This window comes from Taudactylus pleione, unplaced genomic scaffold (genome assembly GCF_031769625.1).
Source record: "Taudactylus pleione unplaced genomic scaffold, aTauple2 ptg000433l, whole genome shotgun sequence".
Lineage (NCBI taxonomy): Eukaryota > Metazoa > Chordata > Amphibia > Anura > Myobatrachidae > Taudactylus > Taudactylus pleione.
Window position 1 is genome coordinate 2343029 of NW_028284835.1, and position 14751 is coordinate 2357779.

The 14751-nt window shown below is 47.8% G+C and overlaps 1 protein-coding gene across 2 annotated transcripts in view; it reads right to left on the reverse strand.

Annotated features, from left to right (window-relative positions):
* Nucleotides 1-14751, reverse strand: part of SAMD4A (sterile alpha motif domain containing 4A) — a 148254-nt gene that overhangs the window by 36576 nt on the left and 96927 nt on the right. The window contains exon 4 of one of the 2 annotated variants that reach the window (XM_088447516.1): nt 4646-4906. The exons of the other annotated variant lie outside the window; for it this stretch is intronic. Within the exon in view, the coding sequence (XP_088303642.1) occupies nt 4646-4906 (261 nt within the window). The remainder of the gene's footprint in view (nt 1-4645; nt 4907-14751) is intronic. 2 annotated transcript variants of the gene reach the window in all.

Below are 14751 nucleotides of genomic sequence, written 5' to 3' on the forward strand. Positions count from 1 at the left end.
AGCCGGCAGTCGGCATTTCAACCATCGGCTTCCTGATTGCATACCGTTATGGATATGTATGAATAGTATCCACTTATATGATTGCATTTAGATCGAGCCACCCCTAATGCATTTCTAAGTCTGTAAAATATACAGTAATGTAAATGAGTTATCTTTCCTAATAAATATGTTATTTTTAGTTCTTGCTAATAGACTGAAGTGCGGCTAAGCTTGGGGTCCGCTGTACAGGCTGATCAACTATCCTCCACAGGTTATGCTGGCGCAGCCCACCTCATTTGGTCTGTGTGTACCCAGCTTTAGAGGCAATGAGTCCGATTCTGAGACACGCAATTCCGATGATCACGCAGTTCAGAGTGTTTTTTATTTTTGCGATTGCGCATACATTTTTTAAAAGGCCTGTGGCGCATTCGCACAAATGGTGCTGTTGCAATTGGTACAGGAGGGGCAGAAAAGGGCAGTGGCTGGGGGGGGGGTGCAAAAAATGTCCATCTCATGGGCGTATAGTGGGAGCGTCTGAGGCGTGTCAGACGCAAAGTCGCAGCCATAGGGGGCCAGTGTCAGACGGAGACTCTGCTCCCGCCACAGGGCTGGTGCAAGTGTCGATGGTGCGAGCGTTGGTGTTGACTAAAGAAACACCGCATCACAGCGCGCTGAAAGTGGCCGTCTCAGTCGCTGCACGTTCAGTCGCGCGCTTGTACACCAGGGAAAGGGCGGATCCCAAGCATTGGCGCATACTCACAGCCACGACTACGCTAACAGACACAAAAGCCAACGCAACTGCGTCCGTCTTTGAACCAGGCCCAATAGGTGCTGAAATGTATCCAGAACACTTGCATATGTTAATAAGCCCTTTAAATTATAGTTACACGAAAACAACAAACTAGACGCCCCTGCTAAAGCGATCACTAAAACATGTCACCTACACAGTGTGTACTACAGGGACTACGTGAGACGCAGTTAGGGAACCAACGTCGTTTATCCATGTAACAGATACAAAAAGGGAAGAGGATAGTAATACGAAAGTTTCGGGTACAAAACAGTAAGGAGCACCGTCTGCTTTGCTGGCACTGTACAACATTTATTTTTTTTAAAAAGGACTAAGGGCCTGATTCAGAGCCACTCGTAAGCGGCAGCTCGTTCGCTCTGAGCGATGTTTGCCCAACTGCGCATGCGTACGGATCGTTATACGCATGCGCGAACCAGTCAGTGCGGCCGAAATTCATGTGCTCGCAAAATAGAGAATGCCTGCTATTTTGAGTGACAGGAGGAGGCGTATGTGGGTGGTAACAGGGGAAGGTGCTTGAAAACGGGGAGTATAGATCAGAACGCAGGCGTGCTTAAAGGTCAAAACGGGCGTTTTATGGGTGTGCATATTTATAACAGCAGCGTCATTGACCACGTCACTGGGTTTTTTTTAAGCCAGAACTGCTCGCAAAATTGTGGTAGCAAAAACCAACCACAAGAATAGCGAGCAGTTCATACCCTTGTCGATGTACTCGATTAATCTAATAAATAGCGGACATGACGTAGGATGCGAGCGGCCAGGGGGCGTAGTTTCCCAAAAAACGACCGCAAGTTTTGTTCGCTCGTTCAGACCTAGAGGCGTGAACAGACCGCAAACAGCGAACGGTTCATTTGAATAGCCACCCCTATTTTCTGGACGAGCGAGCGCTAATTGCGTCCGGCTCTGAATCAGGCCCTAAATCAGGTCTCTTACATGTGAGATATAATCAGAATGGAACTTTTTAAAACTGAATTCTAGATAATGATGCGTCTAATTGTTGAACTTTTCGTATTTTATGAAAACTAAGAGAGAAAAACCCCCAAAATAACCTCTACCCCAGGACGCTGCGCCAGTTGCTGCAGTTTAGTTATAGCATGAATTCCAAAAATGTGACTGAACCGGATTTATTCTGCACCTCAGCACCAAGATAAACAGGCTGACAATGAGATGTATCTGAGGGTCAGCAGCAAATGTAAAGTGCGACGGTGTGACCGAACGATGTGGTGAGCGATATAACAATACACTGCGCGCACCGTACACACTGCACGTATGAAAGTGCGATGTATCATTACATGCTGCACACAACAGCACGGTGTCGTTCACTGAATCGTCCCACTGGATGTGCGGTATGTACAATGGGACGATTAAATGAACGGCAGCCGGGAAACTCTGGGGGCGATTCAGACCCGGACGCTATAAGCAGCGCACTTTCGCAGCCATCAGGGACAGGGTATGCAAATTCTGCGATCGCACGGCAAGGCTAAAGCATGCCCTCTATGTCTTAGAGAGCGACGGCAGAGCGAACGCACGCCGGTCTAAAGACGCCCACTTTACTTTCTTAGCATACATCATCTCCAGGAATGATTAATCAGAACCATCGAGAGCCATCGGAGCTGCACGCGGCACTTGAGGTCGACCCTACCCCGCCGCAAGCACTGAGATCACTGCAGGCTGAAATCTAACCAGGTGACGTGTACAATGACGCTTCCATGCTAATTATGAACGCCCATAAAATGCCGTTTAGATGCCCAGACACGCCTGCGTTCACAGCACCGCTCCCCCGTTCACAAGCACCTTCCCGTTACCATCCACAAACGGCGCTGTCACTCAAAGTAGCTTCCAGTCTGTGTACTACGAGCGCACGATTCCCGAGCGCAGTGAGTGACTCACGCATGCGCATATTGACGTATGCGCAGACGGGCGACTATCGACCATAGCATGTGTCCGCGGCTTAGCGCCCAGGTCTGAATCAGTCCCTCTGTATGATGTTTAGGATATATCATTTTGATCCGCTTCGTATACTGTATGACGTGTACCTAGCTTAAAGATCAACAAAAATAAGCCCCAAAAACTATTCTTCCCTAATGGCACTGCCCGACCTCCTCTACTAACGTTATGTGCATCAGATGGCACTAGTTTAGCAATTTTGACTTTCAATTTTTCCCCTGACAATCCGCTCCTCTGCAAATATAATAATGTATAAAACTGTGTGCTCGTATACAAAGACATATTTAGGACCCTGTGAAACAGATCATTCTGTGCTCAGGGCCTGATTCTGCAAGGATCGTAGTTGCAAAGCTGCCCACAGGCTATAGATATGATGTATGCACGCAGGCTATAGATATATGATGTAAGCACGCAGGCTATAGATATATGATGTATGCACGCAGGCTATAGATATGATGTATGCACGCAGGCTATAGATATGATGTATGCACGCAGGCTATAGATATGCGATGTATGCACGCAGGCTATAGATATACGATGTATGCACGCAGGCTATAGATATACGATGTATGCACGCAGGCTATAGATATACGATGTATGCACGCAGGCTATAGATATGCGATGTATGCACGCAGGCTATAGATATGATGTATGCACGCAGGCTATAGATATGATGCATGCACGCAGGCTTAGGATTTCTTCAGTTTCAGATGGTAAATTTGAGCATCTATGTGACGTGAACTTTGTCTAGTACGATAAAACAGTACATTTAAGTAACACAAATTGTAAAGTCTTGGCTATATTCGCCATAATACATTGAATATGTGCGACAGTAATCACCTGATATACAGTATAACATAAGGCAGTGCCATCTGCTGTGCATGAAACCCTATTCCACACTGGATCTGCGGCCCTCACCATTTGGCGCAAAACACAACTTCTCCTTATAGGAGACCAAAGTGAATCACAGACAGGGAGTGAAACAATCATTTAGTGAAACATTGGGAGTTTTGCTACCGATCCCCTCATTGCCCAGGATAGGTAACTGCAAGCACAGGTCAGCTGTCTCCATAGCTAGATCCTCATCAGCGTTAGGACCTGATTCAGACCCGCTCGCTAGATGTGTATGCAAATTCTGCAAGGCAGGCGATCGCACGGCAAGGCATTAGCACGCCCACTAGGTCTTGGCATGCGATCGCTTTGTGTATGCAGACGCACACCAGCCTGCCTTAAGACGCCCATTTGCGCACGTCATCTCCAGGAAGTGTATGCAACCATCGGTACCATCGAGTACCATCGGATGCATACGCAGCGCTTGTGGTTGACCATTCCCTACCGCAAGCACTGCGAGCGCTTCAGTGTAAATTTCAGCCAAGTGACGTGTACTATGACGCTGCCTCTTAATTATGCACGCACCTGAAACGGAGTTAAGACGCTCGGACATGCCTGCGTTCACACCTCCACTCCCTCATTTCTAGCTGCCAGCCCGTCACCACCCACAAACGGCTTCTCCTGTCACTCATTCAGCCGTGCGGTCTATGCGCGGCGAGCGAACGCTTACCAATCGCTCGCACTGGTTCGCACAAGCGCACATCCTAGCGAGCGGGTCTGAATCAGGGCCTTAGTCACAGCAAGGCAAAAATAGTAAATTTTTGGTGGCGTGGTGGAGTAGAAAAAAGTTAAATGCCAAATAATTTTTTTTTTTTTACATATGGATATAATCTGCCCGTGAAACTGCCCAATATTTGCTTTGGTGCATAAACATTTAGCGGTTGTTGAGAATTAAAGCTTAAGGCTCAAATCCATGCCAACAGCTCTGCAAATGGTTCACATCAAGGCCAACACAACGTGATCCAAAAAATAAAATAAAAAACCCTTCCCCCCCCCCCCCCCCCCGGGCCGCATTTTGCTCACCTTTCATACCGCTACCTTCATCTTGGAATGTGTTACGTGCAGACGCATCTTCTAAGTGCTCGCTCCCACCACTTCCTGACGAGGCTACACTGCTTTGTGGCGATAGAGGGGCGTGGTCAGGTGGGACCCCCTGGGATCCTCTGGCTCTTAAGTCTTCATGAGACATCCAGCCGTGTCCTAGTGGCTGGTTTGGCACATTCATGGGTGGGGTAAGGGACACGGATCGTTTCAAAGGGCTGTGGTGGGTCTGGCCTGAGAGAACTGAAATATAAATAAAAAAAATAAAAAACAGAATTGAAGGTTATTTCGGAGCCCCGAGACAGCTGGAAAAAATAAAATAAAAAAAGTCTATGAAAAAATAAATAAAAAACCCTGAAATAATAAATTAAAAAAAAAGGCATTACGGCACTAAAACTGAGGCTGCTGATGCACTGGACAGGGAGAACCTTGAGCAATTTGTCCAGGCAGGTGGTCACAGCTTTATCCAGCCACCGTCAAATTATGACGACTCCTCTAGAACTCATCATTATACCCGGCTTTTCCACATTACGGGATCAATCAATTGATTTGATTGGTTCAGATTATCATCTGGTACAATGAGACCCTGCAAAGTGTTGTCCTTATCTTAGCCCAGCAAACCATGAACCTCAGTTCCATTTTGTACACTGTGGGCAGTGGCCAAACCATCAAGGGTCTGTCAATGGGTCTGGTTCCTCATGGTTTAGGCGTTGCTCACCGCACACAGCCACGTGTCTGAAAAAGTCCAATTGACTTCCCAAAATAAAAATTTAGGGAGGAGAACTTATCACCCTTAGAATGATCTTCACGTATGATATACAGCATATAACTCAAGCAGGCCACTGGCACAGCCTTAACTAAGAGGCTGTATAAATAGGTGTCTAACAGGTGCTCTCAGTTTCTGTGCTGGTTCCATATTGGGGACACAATTTAAGATATTAAAAAGCAGAGGTTTTGCTTAAAATAAAAGCTCTTGTCATTTTGCGGGGAGAACATTTTTATTTTTTGGACAATTAAGTAACCAAGTAACAGATCTTCAGTTAAATATCTCTCAGACATGGATAGAAGAGGAGATAAAGTTTGTCTCGAAGCCCCACAGTCCACATTAAAAAGGGACTATAACCTACAAAATGATGTGTGCAAAATATGTAAGGCGAAGATCTAGAAATGGTTTAATGTTATCCCTATGTGTAAAACGTGCAAATTAGGGGTTGCAGGTTGCCTGCTCAGTTATACACGTCTGGCCTCTTTGGATTTATCCATGCCGCAATAATTGATGACACGCCAATGTATTGCCACCCCCTACCCCAGGGATTATCACACATCCATAAGATTGTCAGGAGCGTTCTGGGAAGGAATAAAGTGATTGTATGAAAGGGAAAACAATGGAACTGTAACTAAATGCTGAGTTTTCCAAGCAGACTTACTAACACCCCTATAGCACATCTAATATAATTTTAACACATATAACCGATAATATATGATGTTGCATCTGATCAGCAACACCTCCATTAAGGAAAAGTGTCCCTTTCACTGAATGGGGACCAGTCACCTACAGATAGCAGAATTAACAACGGGAATGCAGAGTAGCAGTTCAACAGGAACCGCTGTCATCAGTGAGGCAAGAGGTACTGTTGCCTCATTTATCAATGCTGCCACTAGTTTCTAGAAAACTGACAGGCAGCCATTTTGTGACCTGGACTACATATTAGCTTATGCTGTGTGCAGGTGAAGGCAACAATTCAAATATTCTGTTCTTCTAGTTAGGATTGTTCCAGTACATAATAAGTTACCGTATGCCTAGGACATGGCGCAGACCATCTGCAGCACCTGGCGTTCTGCATATAATTGAAGCAATAAAACAGGACATTGGAACATGGAGATCTGCACCTCCATTATTACACTGTTCACAACACGGAAAGGCCAAGTCCTTATTATAGAACATTAACAGGTGGGAACAATTTAACATAACAAATCAACAAGTTACAGACGGTTCCTCACATGGTCACTGTTACGGCTCCCTCGTCACCAGTGAAAAATCAATCCCAAAGAGAAGCATTTACGCCGCCACAGAAACTACCGGAGACACGTATTGAAATATATATATATATATATATATATATATATATATATATACACACACACACACATATATATATATATATATATATACATACATACACACACTTTTGCAGCAGACTGAAACACTTGTCAGCAGTATTTTGCAGGAGTGGAACAGGATTATTGCTTCTGAGCAATCCTTACCTGGGAGTATAAATCCATTCACTATATAAAGTGCGTCTACTCCAGTTTATTCTCCGCAAACAGATCTTTTAATCAGTGTTCACATTTTCCTGACTATTAATAGGACTGATAATACAGTCATTTGATGATGTACCCCTGATGAAGTCCCATGTGGGGACGAAACGCGTTGGGTCTCCATCGTATTTTGACTAGTGTTTGATGTAAGCTCATCAGATTCACTGATTTTATTGAATAAATATTGTTCTTTTTTATTGAGATTGAAGTGTTTTATTCAAATAATAAGAGTGGCCTTTTGGCCTGTTTGGGTGTATTTTTGGTGGAAGGGTATTTTTCAGCAACATCACAAGGAATCATTGCTAAACCCTGAAAACAGGATTTATGACCTCTACAAAATCATTTAAAGACCAACAAAGGACTCAATAAATGTACTCTCTGTGAAACGAAAAGGAGATTCATCCTTTGTGTCGACATCTAGGACTGATCATTGAAGTAGCTTCATTGCTGCACTAATTGTTGATTTTTTAATTATTCAGTTTGTGTTATTTACACATTTTGTATTTTAATATATTTTACATTTTGTACATTAGAGCGCCCTTTCTCTTCTTTCTTGGTTTCCATTTCCCTCCATATCTGTCTAACAGAGATATTAGGTGAAAGGTGCAGCCATCCACTCTATTAGATTTAAGTGTTGGTTACATATCAGTATCATCAATAATTTTAGCGCAAATAATAGGGTATCTTTGTGTGTGTGTGTATATGTATATATATATATATATATATATATATATAAATATAAATAATCGACACAGGCCAACAGGTCCGTTTCCATAATCCCAACTAGTTTTGCGAAACCTTTTTTTTCAGGCACAAGGCGAGTCAGGCAGACGGCAGAGCCACCATCGCAATCGCATGTAACAACTATTTCTGTATTCTGTAATACATGTTTTTATGGGTTTCTGTTACCGGCGTGAGTGTGTGGATATTTTTTTTTGAGCGATTTACAATAAAACCCATTGTCAAAGTAAAATGCACTAAAGGCGATACAGGTTGGTGCGCAAGTTTGCGGATGCAACTAGCGATTTTTAGCGCAGTGCGTGCTGAGCGGCCAAGCAGACTGCAGCTGACTGGGTGTAATAGGGCCTTCGCAGGTAGACGCGCGCCAAAGTCGATAGAACTGCGGCCTATGCAGAGCTGAGTGACGCGAAGACCCTTCTGATTTCAGGCGGATCTCGTGCACCAGGTGTAGAGCTGGTCGCAGCGGGCGCTTATAATGCCGACTAATATTTGCACAGCGCATAGACAGGGGTGGTCCGCAGAGATGCGTGCGACACGGCATAAGGGCAAATAGTTGCCAGCACGCAGGGGGATAAAATGGACGGCCGGCGTGCAACTCTGAACGGGCCTCTGAATGCGTTCATAGAGCTTCTGCGCTGAATATGTATTATGATTTACCAGTAATACATAATTAAAATAAGATTATAATAATCAAAACCTACAGTAATTTTTTTAAACTTTATGTATATACTGTATATTAGTAAGGTCATAAATACAATGTTATTATACCTGCAAAAAAGGATGTGGATAAATAAACGTTTCGCTTTTTTTTGTGGACGGGCAGCCACAGGATTGTGATGAGAAAAGCACCTGTCGCCTCCTATATTTAAAGATGGTTTAAAAAAAGGGGGAGAGTAAAACATAGCTACAGAGTGAAGTTATTCTTGTGCTCTCATTCATGTTTCTAAGGAGACCTTAATGTACCCATTAATACAGTCCATTAGTAACAACAGCAGGGCTGTGATGTGCACCAACATGCAGGATAGTGAGCACTACGGGGTAGATTCTGAGTGTGCACCAACATGCAGAATAGTGAGCACTACGGGGTAGATTCTGAGTGTGCACCAACATGCAGGATAGTGAGCACTACGGGGGAGATTCTGAGTCACAAGCTCATGCGGCAACGTACGCCATATTCTTTCTTTTATATGCTATTGCTAGAATCCACCCACGTGCTCAGAAAACCTGTGAGAGTGGAAGTGGAAGCCTATTAATACCTCCCGCTGGGGATCCATCTGCAGACCATCACCATTAGTATTTGGACATGCACCAGCCCCCTGCTGGGTGCAAAAAAAAAAATCAGACGGAAGCAGGCGTCCCATCTTCATCAGGGTGCTATAATCACGCACAGAAGCTGGTTTACCCACCCATGACAATCCCACAAAATGGGGCTGTTCCTCGCGAGCGGGTAGATGGTGCGCTTTGCACACGCGCAGTGGCCGCACTGCTTGTGTGCAAGCCCCGGAGCGAGAGAGAAAATCTCTCGCTCCGTGGCTCACCACAAAAGGGGCGGCTGTCGATGTTGATCGACAGCTCGCCCCATTTTGTAGGTGTGGCGGGGGGGTGGCTTCACAAATGGAGGCGTTCCCAAGCGAACGCCTGCCGTTTGTGGGCGGCCCCACTGACATCGCCAGTGATGTCAGTGAGAGCTTCCGGCTCTATTAGAGCCAGAAGCTCTCTGGGGCTTGCGGCCACAAGACCCTACCACAAGGGTCTTGTCGCAAGCCCGATGGTCGCGATGGTCTTGACCATCGCGACTATCATCCTGGCCACTCACAATAGCTGTGGGTGGTCACCCACAGCTATGTGAGCGGCCAGAAGGCCGCACAAAAAAAACAAAAAAACGCGCAGATTCAGAGCGTCAGTCTCTGAATCAGGGCCTGTGTTCCATCAACAGAGATCAATCCCTTCGTAGTAAGGCCCTAATACAGAGGCGCTCGCTATTTGCGAGGGCTCGCTCTGAATCAGGGCGGGCCATTTTTTTTTTACCCCAGCCTCCAGGCCGCTCGCTAAGCTGTGGGTGACCACCCACAGCTTTAGCGGGCGGCCTGGCGATCGTCGCGATTATCGTGACCATCGGGCTTGCGACGAGGCCCTTGCGGCAGGGTCTCGTCCACCGCAAGCCCCAGTGAACTTCCTGCTCTAATAGAGCAGGAAGTTCACTACTGACATCACGTGTGATGACAGGAGCCGACTGGTAGGTACTTTATCTCCGTGCACTTTAGCTCTCTCCAAGGCTTAGTACACAGACCCCTTGATCCATTAAAGGCGCATCAGAGATCGCTTGGGTCCATCATGCACATTTTTGGGATGAATCTCAATGTTAGAGCCTGGTACAGCGCGAGGCTTGGTACTGAAGATGTTACATTACGTTCCGTGTGCGTGCTGGAGTTTGGGGAGGTATTTGTAACGATCTATACAAAATGAGGCTGGAGAAATGCAGATGTAATTACCAAGCTCTATAAGCAGAGTTCTCAGCTCTATTGGGTACGGCGGCGGGTCAGAGCCGTCTGCTGCTCCATGAATAATACAAGCCGGGATCCAGCCTTTCCCCAGCAGGACTTACTGTGCTCTCTGAGGGGCTCTTTACAATAACTAAGAGTGACAAGTTAATAGACTGCTCCTAATCGTACAACAAAGTCAGAAAGTAGCAGCCGCTTGTGGTCCAGGTCTTCTGGTAATAGATCCCCATTTCTTCACTGCCTGACGTGACATTCGGAGGACGCATGTGACCGGGGTAACAGGAGACGAATGCAGCGTCACAGACACAACCATTGGATTTTCTGAGGCCAGAAATAAGGTCATCAGTAGCCAGAGGGACATCCGTATTTAATTAATTTATTTTATTTATTAACAGTAATCTATATAGCACATACATATTCCGCAGTGCTTACAGAGAATAGTTGGCAAATCACATCAGTCCCTGTCCCGGTGGAGCTTACACTCTATGGGGTCTATGCACTAAGCCACAGGTTCTCAAACTCGGTCCTCAGGACCCCAAACTGTGCATGTTTTCCAGGTCTCCTCATAGAATCAAAAGGTGAAATAATTAGCTGCACCTGTGGATCTTGAAAAATGTGTCAGTGAGTAATGAGTACACCTGTGCACCTGCTGGGTTACCTGGAAAACATGATCTGTGAGGGGTCCTGAGGACCTAGTTTGAGAACCTCTGCACTAAGCCTTGGGGGTTTATTTACTAAAGTGCAGGTTTATAGAAAATGGAGATGTTGCCCATAGCAACCAATCAGATTCTAGCGATGATCTTCTAGAAGGCGCAAGATAAATGATAAGTAGAATCTGATTGGTTGCTATAGGCAATAGGGACCCATCACCTACATAGAGGTATTAATTTGTATGGGGCCAGTGGCACAGCACAGAGACACTGCCTGATGCCGTATATTGGGCCCCTGGTGAATGGATGCTGCATTCTCCAGTATATGAGAGCAGAACACAAAATGGCTGCCTCCGCTGTGTGTGGGGCACAGGTCCACTTGAAGCTTTGAGATACAATAACACCTCTGTGAGGCCTTTCTGTGGGTGAACACGTAGAATATATAGAAGGTTGAACTTGAGGACTTGTGTCTTTTTTCTACCTCACTAACTAGGAAAGTCTGAGGGCACAAAAGCCCCCTTATTGCTGTTCTCTTACCACACTTATAAATGCATTCCAGTGCAGAGCATCCTAGTTGTCATGGAAACTGCTTATATCAGTCTGAAAGCATTATGGCGAATCCCATCCGTATCCTCAGTATGTGACATGATGGGGTTCTGGGGATATAAGTTGTCCTCATTTCCATTAACACAAAATTTACTTTAAATAAAAAAAAAAATCCCTGCCAAAAATAACACTACTCTAACTGCAGTCTCAATGATGTAAAAGTCAGTAAAAGTTAGTATTATCTAAAAAATAAACATTGCTGACCACTACCATAATGCTACTGAGCAGTTTACAATATGAGGAGGTCTGGGCCCCAGTTACCTAAAGTCAGGGAACATATCTGCCAAATGTCCCCACTTAGTTGGGACAATCCCAAATTGAGGACTTTGCAGAGATGTTTGAGGGGGAGACTCGAGCGATGGTGAACGAGTGCTGCCTAGCAGTGACGGGGTGATTGGAGGGCAGGAAGGGACCCTTGGTGAACGAGTGCTGCCTAGCAGTGAAGGGGTGATTAGAGGAGAGGAAGGGGCCCATGGTGAACTAGTGCTGCATAGCAGTGAAGGGGTGATTGGACTGGAGGAAGGGGCCCATGGTGAACGAGTGCTGCCTAGCAGTGAAGGGGTGATTAGAGGAGAGGAAGGGGCCCATGGTGAACTAGTGCTGCATAGCAGTGAAGGGGTGATTGGACTGGAGGAAGGGGCCCATGGTGAACAAGTGCTGCCTAGTAGTGAAGGGGTGAGTAGAGGAGAGGAAGGGGCCCATGGTGAACTAGTGCTGCATAGCAGTGAAGGGGTGATTGGACTGGAGGAAGGGGCCCATGGTGAACGAGTGCTGCATAGCAGTGAAGGGGTGACTGGACTGGAGGAAGGGTCCGTGGTGAACGAGTGCTGCCTAGCAGTGAAGGGGTGATTGGAGGGGAGGAAGGGTCCGTGGTGAACGAGTGCTGCCTAGCAGTGAAGCGGTGATTGGAGGGCAGGAAGGGACCCTTGGTGAACGAGTGCTGCCTAGCAGTGAAGGGGTGATTGGAGGGGAGGAAGGGTCCGTGGTGAACGAGTCCTGCCTAGCAGTGAAGGGGTGATTGGAGGGGAGGAAGGGGCCCGTGGTGAACGAGTGCTGCCTAGCACTGAAGGGGTGATTGGAGGGGAGGAAGAGGCCCGTGGTGAACGAGTGCTGCCTAGCAGTGAAGGAGTGATTGGAGGGGAGGAAGAGGCCTTTGGTGAACGAGTGCTGCCTAGCAGTGAAGGGGTGATTGCAGGGGAGGAAGGGTCCGTGGTGAACGAGTGCTGCATAGCAGTGAAGGGGTGACTGGACTGGAGGAAGGGTCCGTGGTGAACGAATGCTGCTTAGCAGTGAAGGGGTGATTGGAGGGGAGGAAGGGTCCCTTGTGAACGAGTGCTGCATAGCAGTGAAGGGGTGATTGGAGGGGAGGAATGGGCCCATGGTGAACGAGTGCTGCCTAGCAGTGAAGGGATGATTGGAGCTGAGGAAGGGTCCCTTGTGAACGAGTGCTGCCTAGCAGTGAAGGGGTGATTGGAGGGGAGGAAGGGGCCCTTGGTGAACGAGTGCTGCCTAGCAGTGAAGGGGTGATTGGAGCTGAGGAAGGGTCCCTTGTGAACAAGTGCTGCCTAGCAGTGAAGGGGTGATTGGAGGGGAGGAATGGGCCCTTGGTGAACGAGTGCTGCCTAGCAGTGAAGGGGTGATTGGAGGGGAGGAAGGGGCCCATGGTGAACAAGTGCCTAGCAGTGAAGGGGTGAATGGAGGGGAAGAAGGGTCTGTGGTGAACGAGTGCTGCCTAGCAGTGAAGGGGTGACTAGAGGAGAGGAAGGGGTCCATGGTGAACGAGTGCTGCCTAGCAGTGAAGGGGTGATTGGAGAGGAGGAAGGGGCCCATGGTGAACGAGTGCTGCCTAGCAGTGAAGGAGTGATTGGAGGGGAGGAAGAGGCCCTTGGTGAACGAGTGCTGCCTAGCAGTGAAGGGGTGATTGGAGGGGAGGAAGGGTCCGTGGTGAACGAGTGCTGCATAGCAGTGAAGGGGTGACTGGACTGGAGGAAGGGTCCGTGGTGAACGAGTGCTGCCTAGCAGTGAAGGGGTGATTGGAGGGCAGGAAGGGACCCTTGGTGAACGAGTGCTGCCTAGCAGTGAAGGGGTGATTGGAGGGGAGGAAGGGTCCGTGGTGAACGAGTCCTGCCTAGCAGTGAAGGGGTGACTGGAGGGGAGGAAGGGGCCCGTGGTGAACGAGTGCTGCCTAGCACTGAAGGGGTGATTGGAGGGGAGGAAGAGGCCCGTGGTGAACGAGTGCTGCCTAGCAGTGAAGGGGTGATTGGACTGGAGGAAGGGGCCATGGTGAACGAGTGGTGCCTAGCAGTTAAGGGGTGATTGGAGGGGAGGAAGGGACCCTTGGTGAACGAGTGCTGCCTAGCAGTGAAGGGGTGATTGGAGGGGAGGAAGGGGCCCATGGTGAACAAGTGCTGCCTAGCAGTGAAGGGGTGACTGGAGGGGAGGAAGGGTCCGTGGTGAACGAGTGCTGCACAGCAGTGAAGGGGTGATTGGACTGGAGTAAGGGGCCCTTGGTGAACGAGTGCTGCCTAGCAGTGAAGGGGTGATTGGAGGGGAGGAAGGGGCCCATGGTGAACGAGTGCTGCCTAGCAGTGAAGGGGTAATTGGAGTAGGGTTGGCCATCGTCCACCGATAGTTAGCAATCATCGATGGTCAACTGACGATGGTTTTGACATCGATGACAGAGAGCTAATGGTTCTCTGCCATCAATGGACGAGTGGGAGCTGATGGTTATTTTTTTTTCTTATCGGGACGGAGATTAGCCCCGCCCCCGGCATCCGCTAAGACCTGTCCACATTTTTGCTTGGTCAGCAGCCCGTCGTGCCCCCAGCAGCAGTGGCCATCAAGGGGTGCAAACCATCGATGGTTCACCATAAATGGTTTTTGTGCCATCAATGGTAATCACAGATGGACCCATCGATAGTAACCATCGATGGACACCCCACCGCTGGCCATCCCTAGATTGGAGGGGAGGAAGGGGCCCTTGGTGAACGAGTACTGCACAGCAGTGAAGGGATGATTGGACTGGAGGAAGGGCCCTTGGTGAACGAGTGCTGCCTAGCAGTGAAGGGATGATTGGAGCTGAGGAAGGGTCCCTTGTGAACGAGTGCTGCCTAGCAGTGAAGGGGTGAATGGAGGGGAGGAAGGGGCCCTTGGTGAACGAGTGCTGCCTAGCAGTGAAGGGGTGATTGGAGGGGAGGAAGGGGCCCATGGTGAACAAGTGCCTAGCAGTAAAGGGGTGAATGGAGGGGAAGAAGGGTCTGTGGTGAACGAG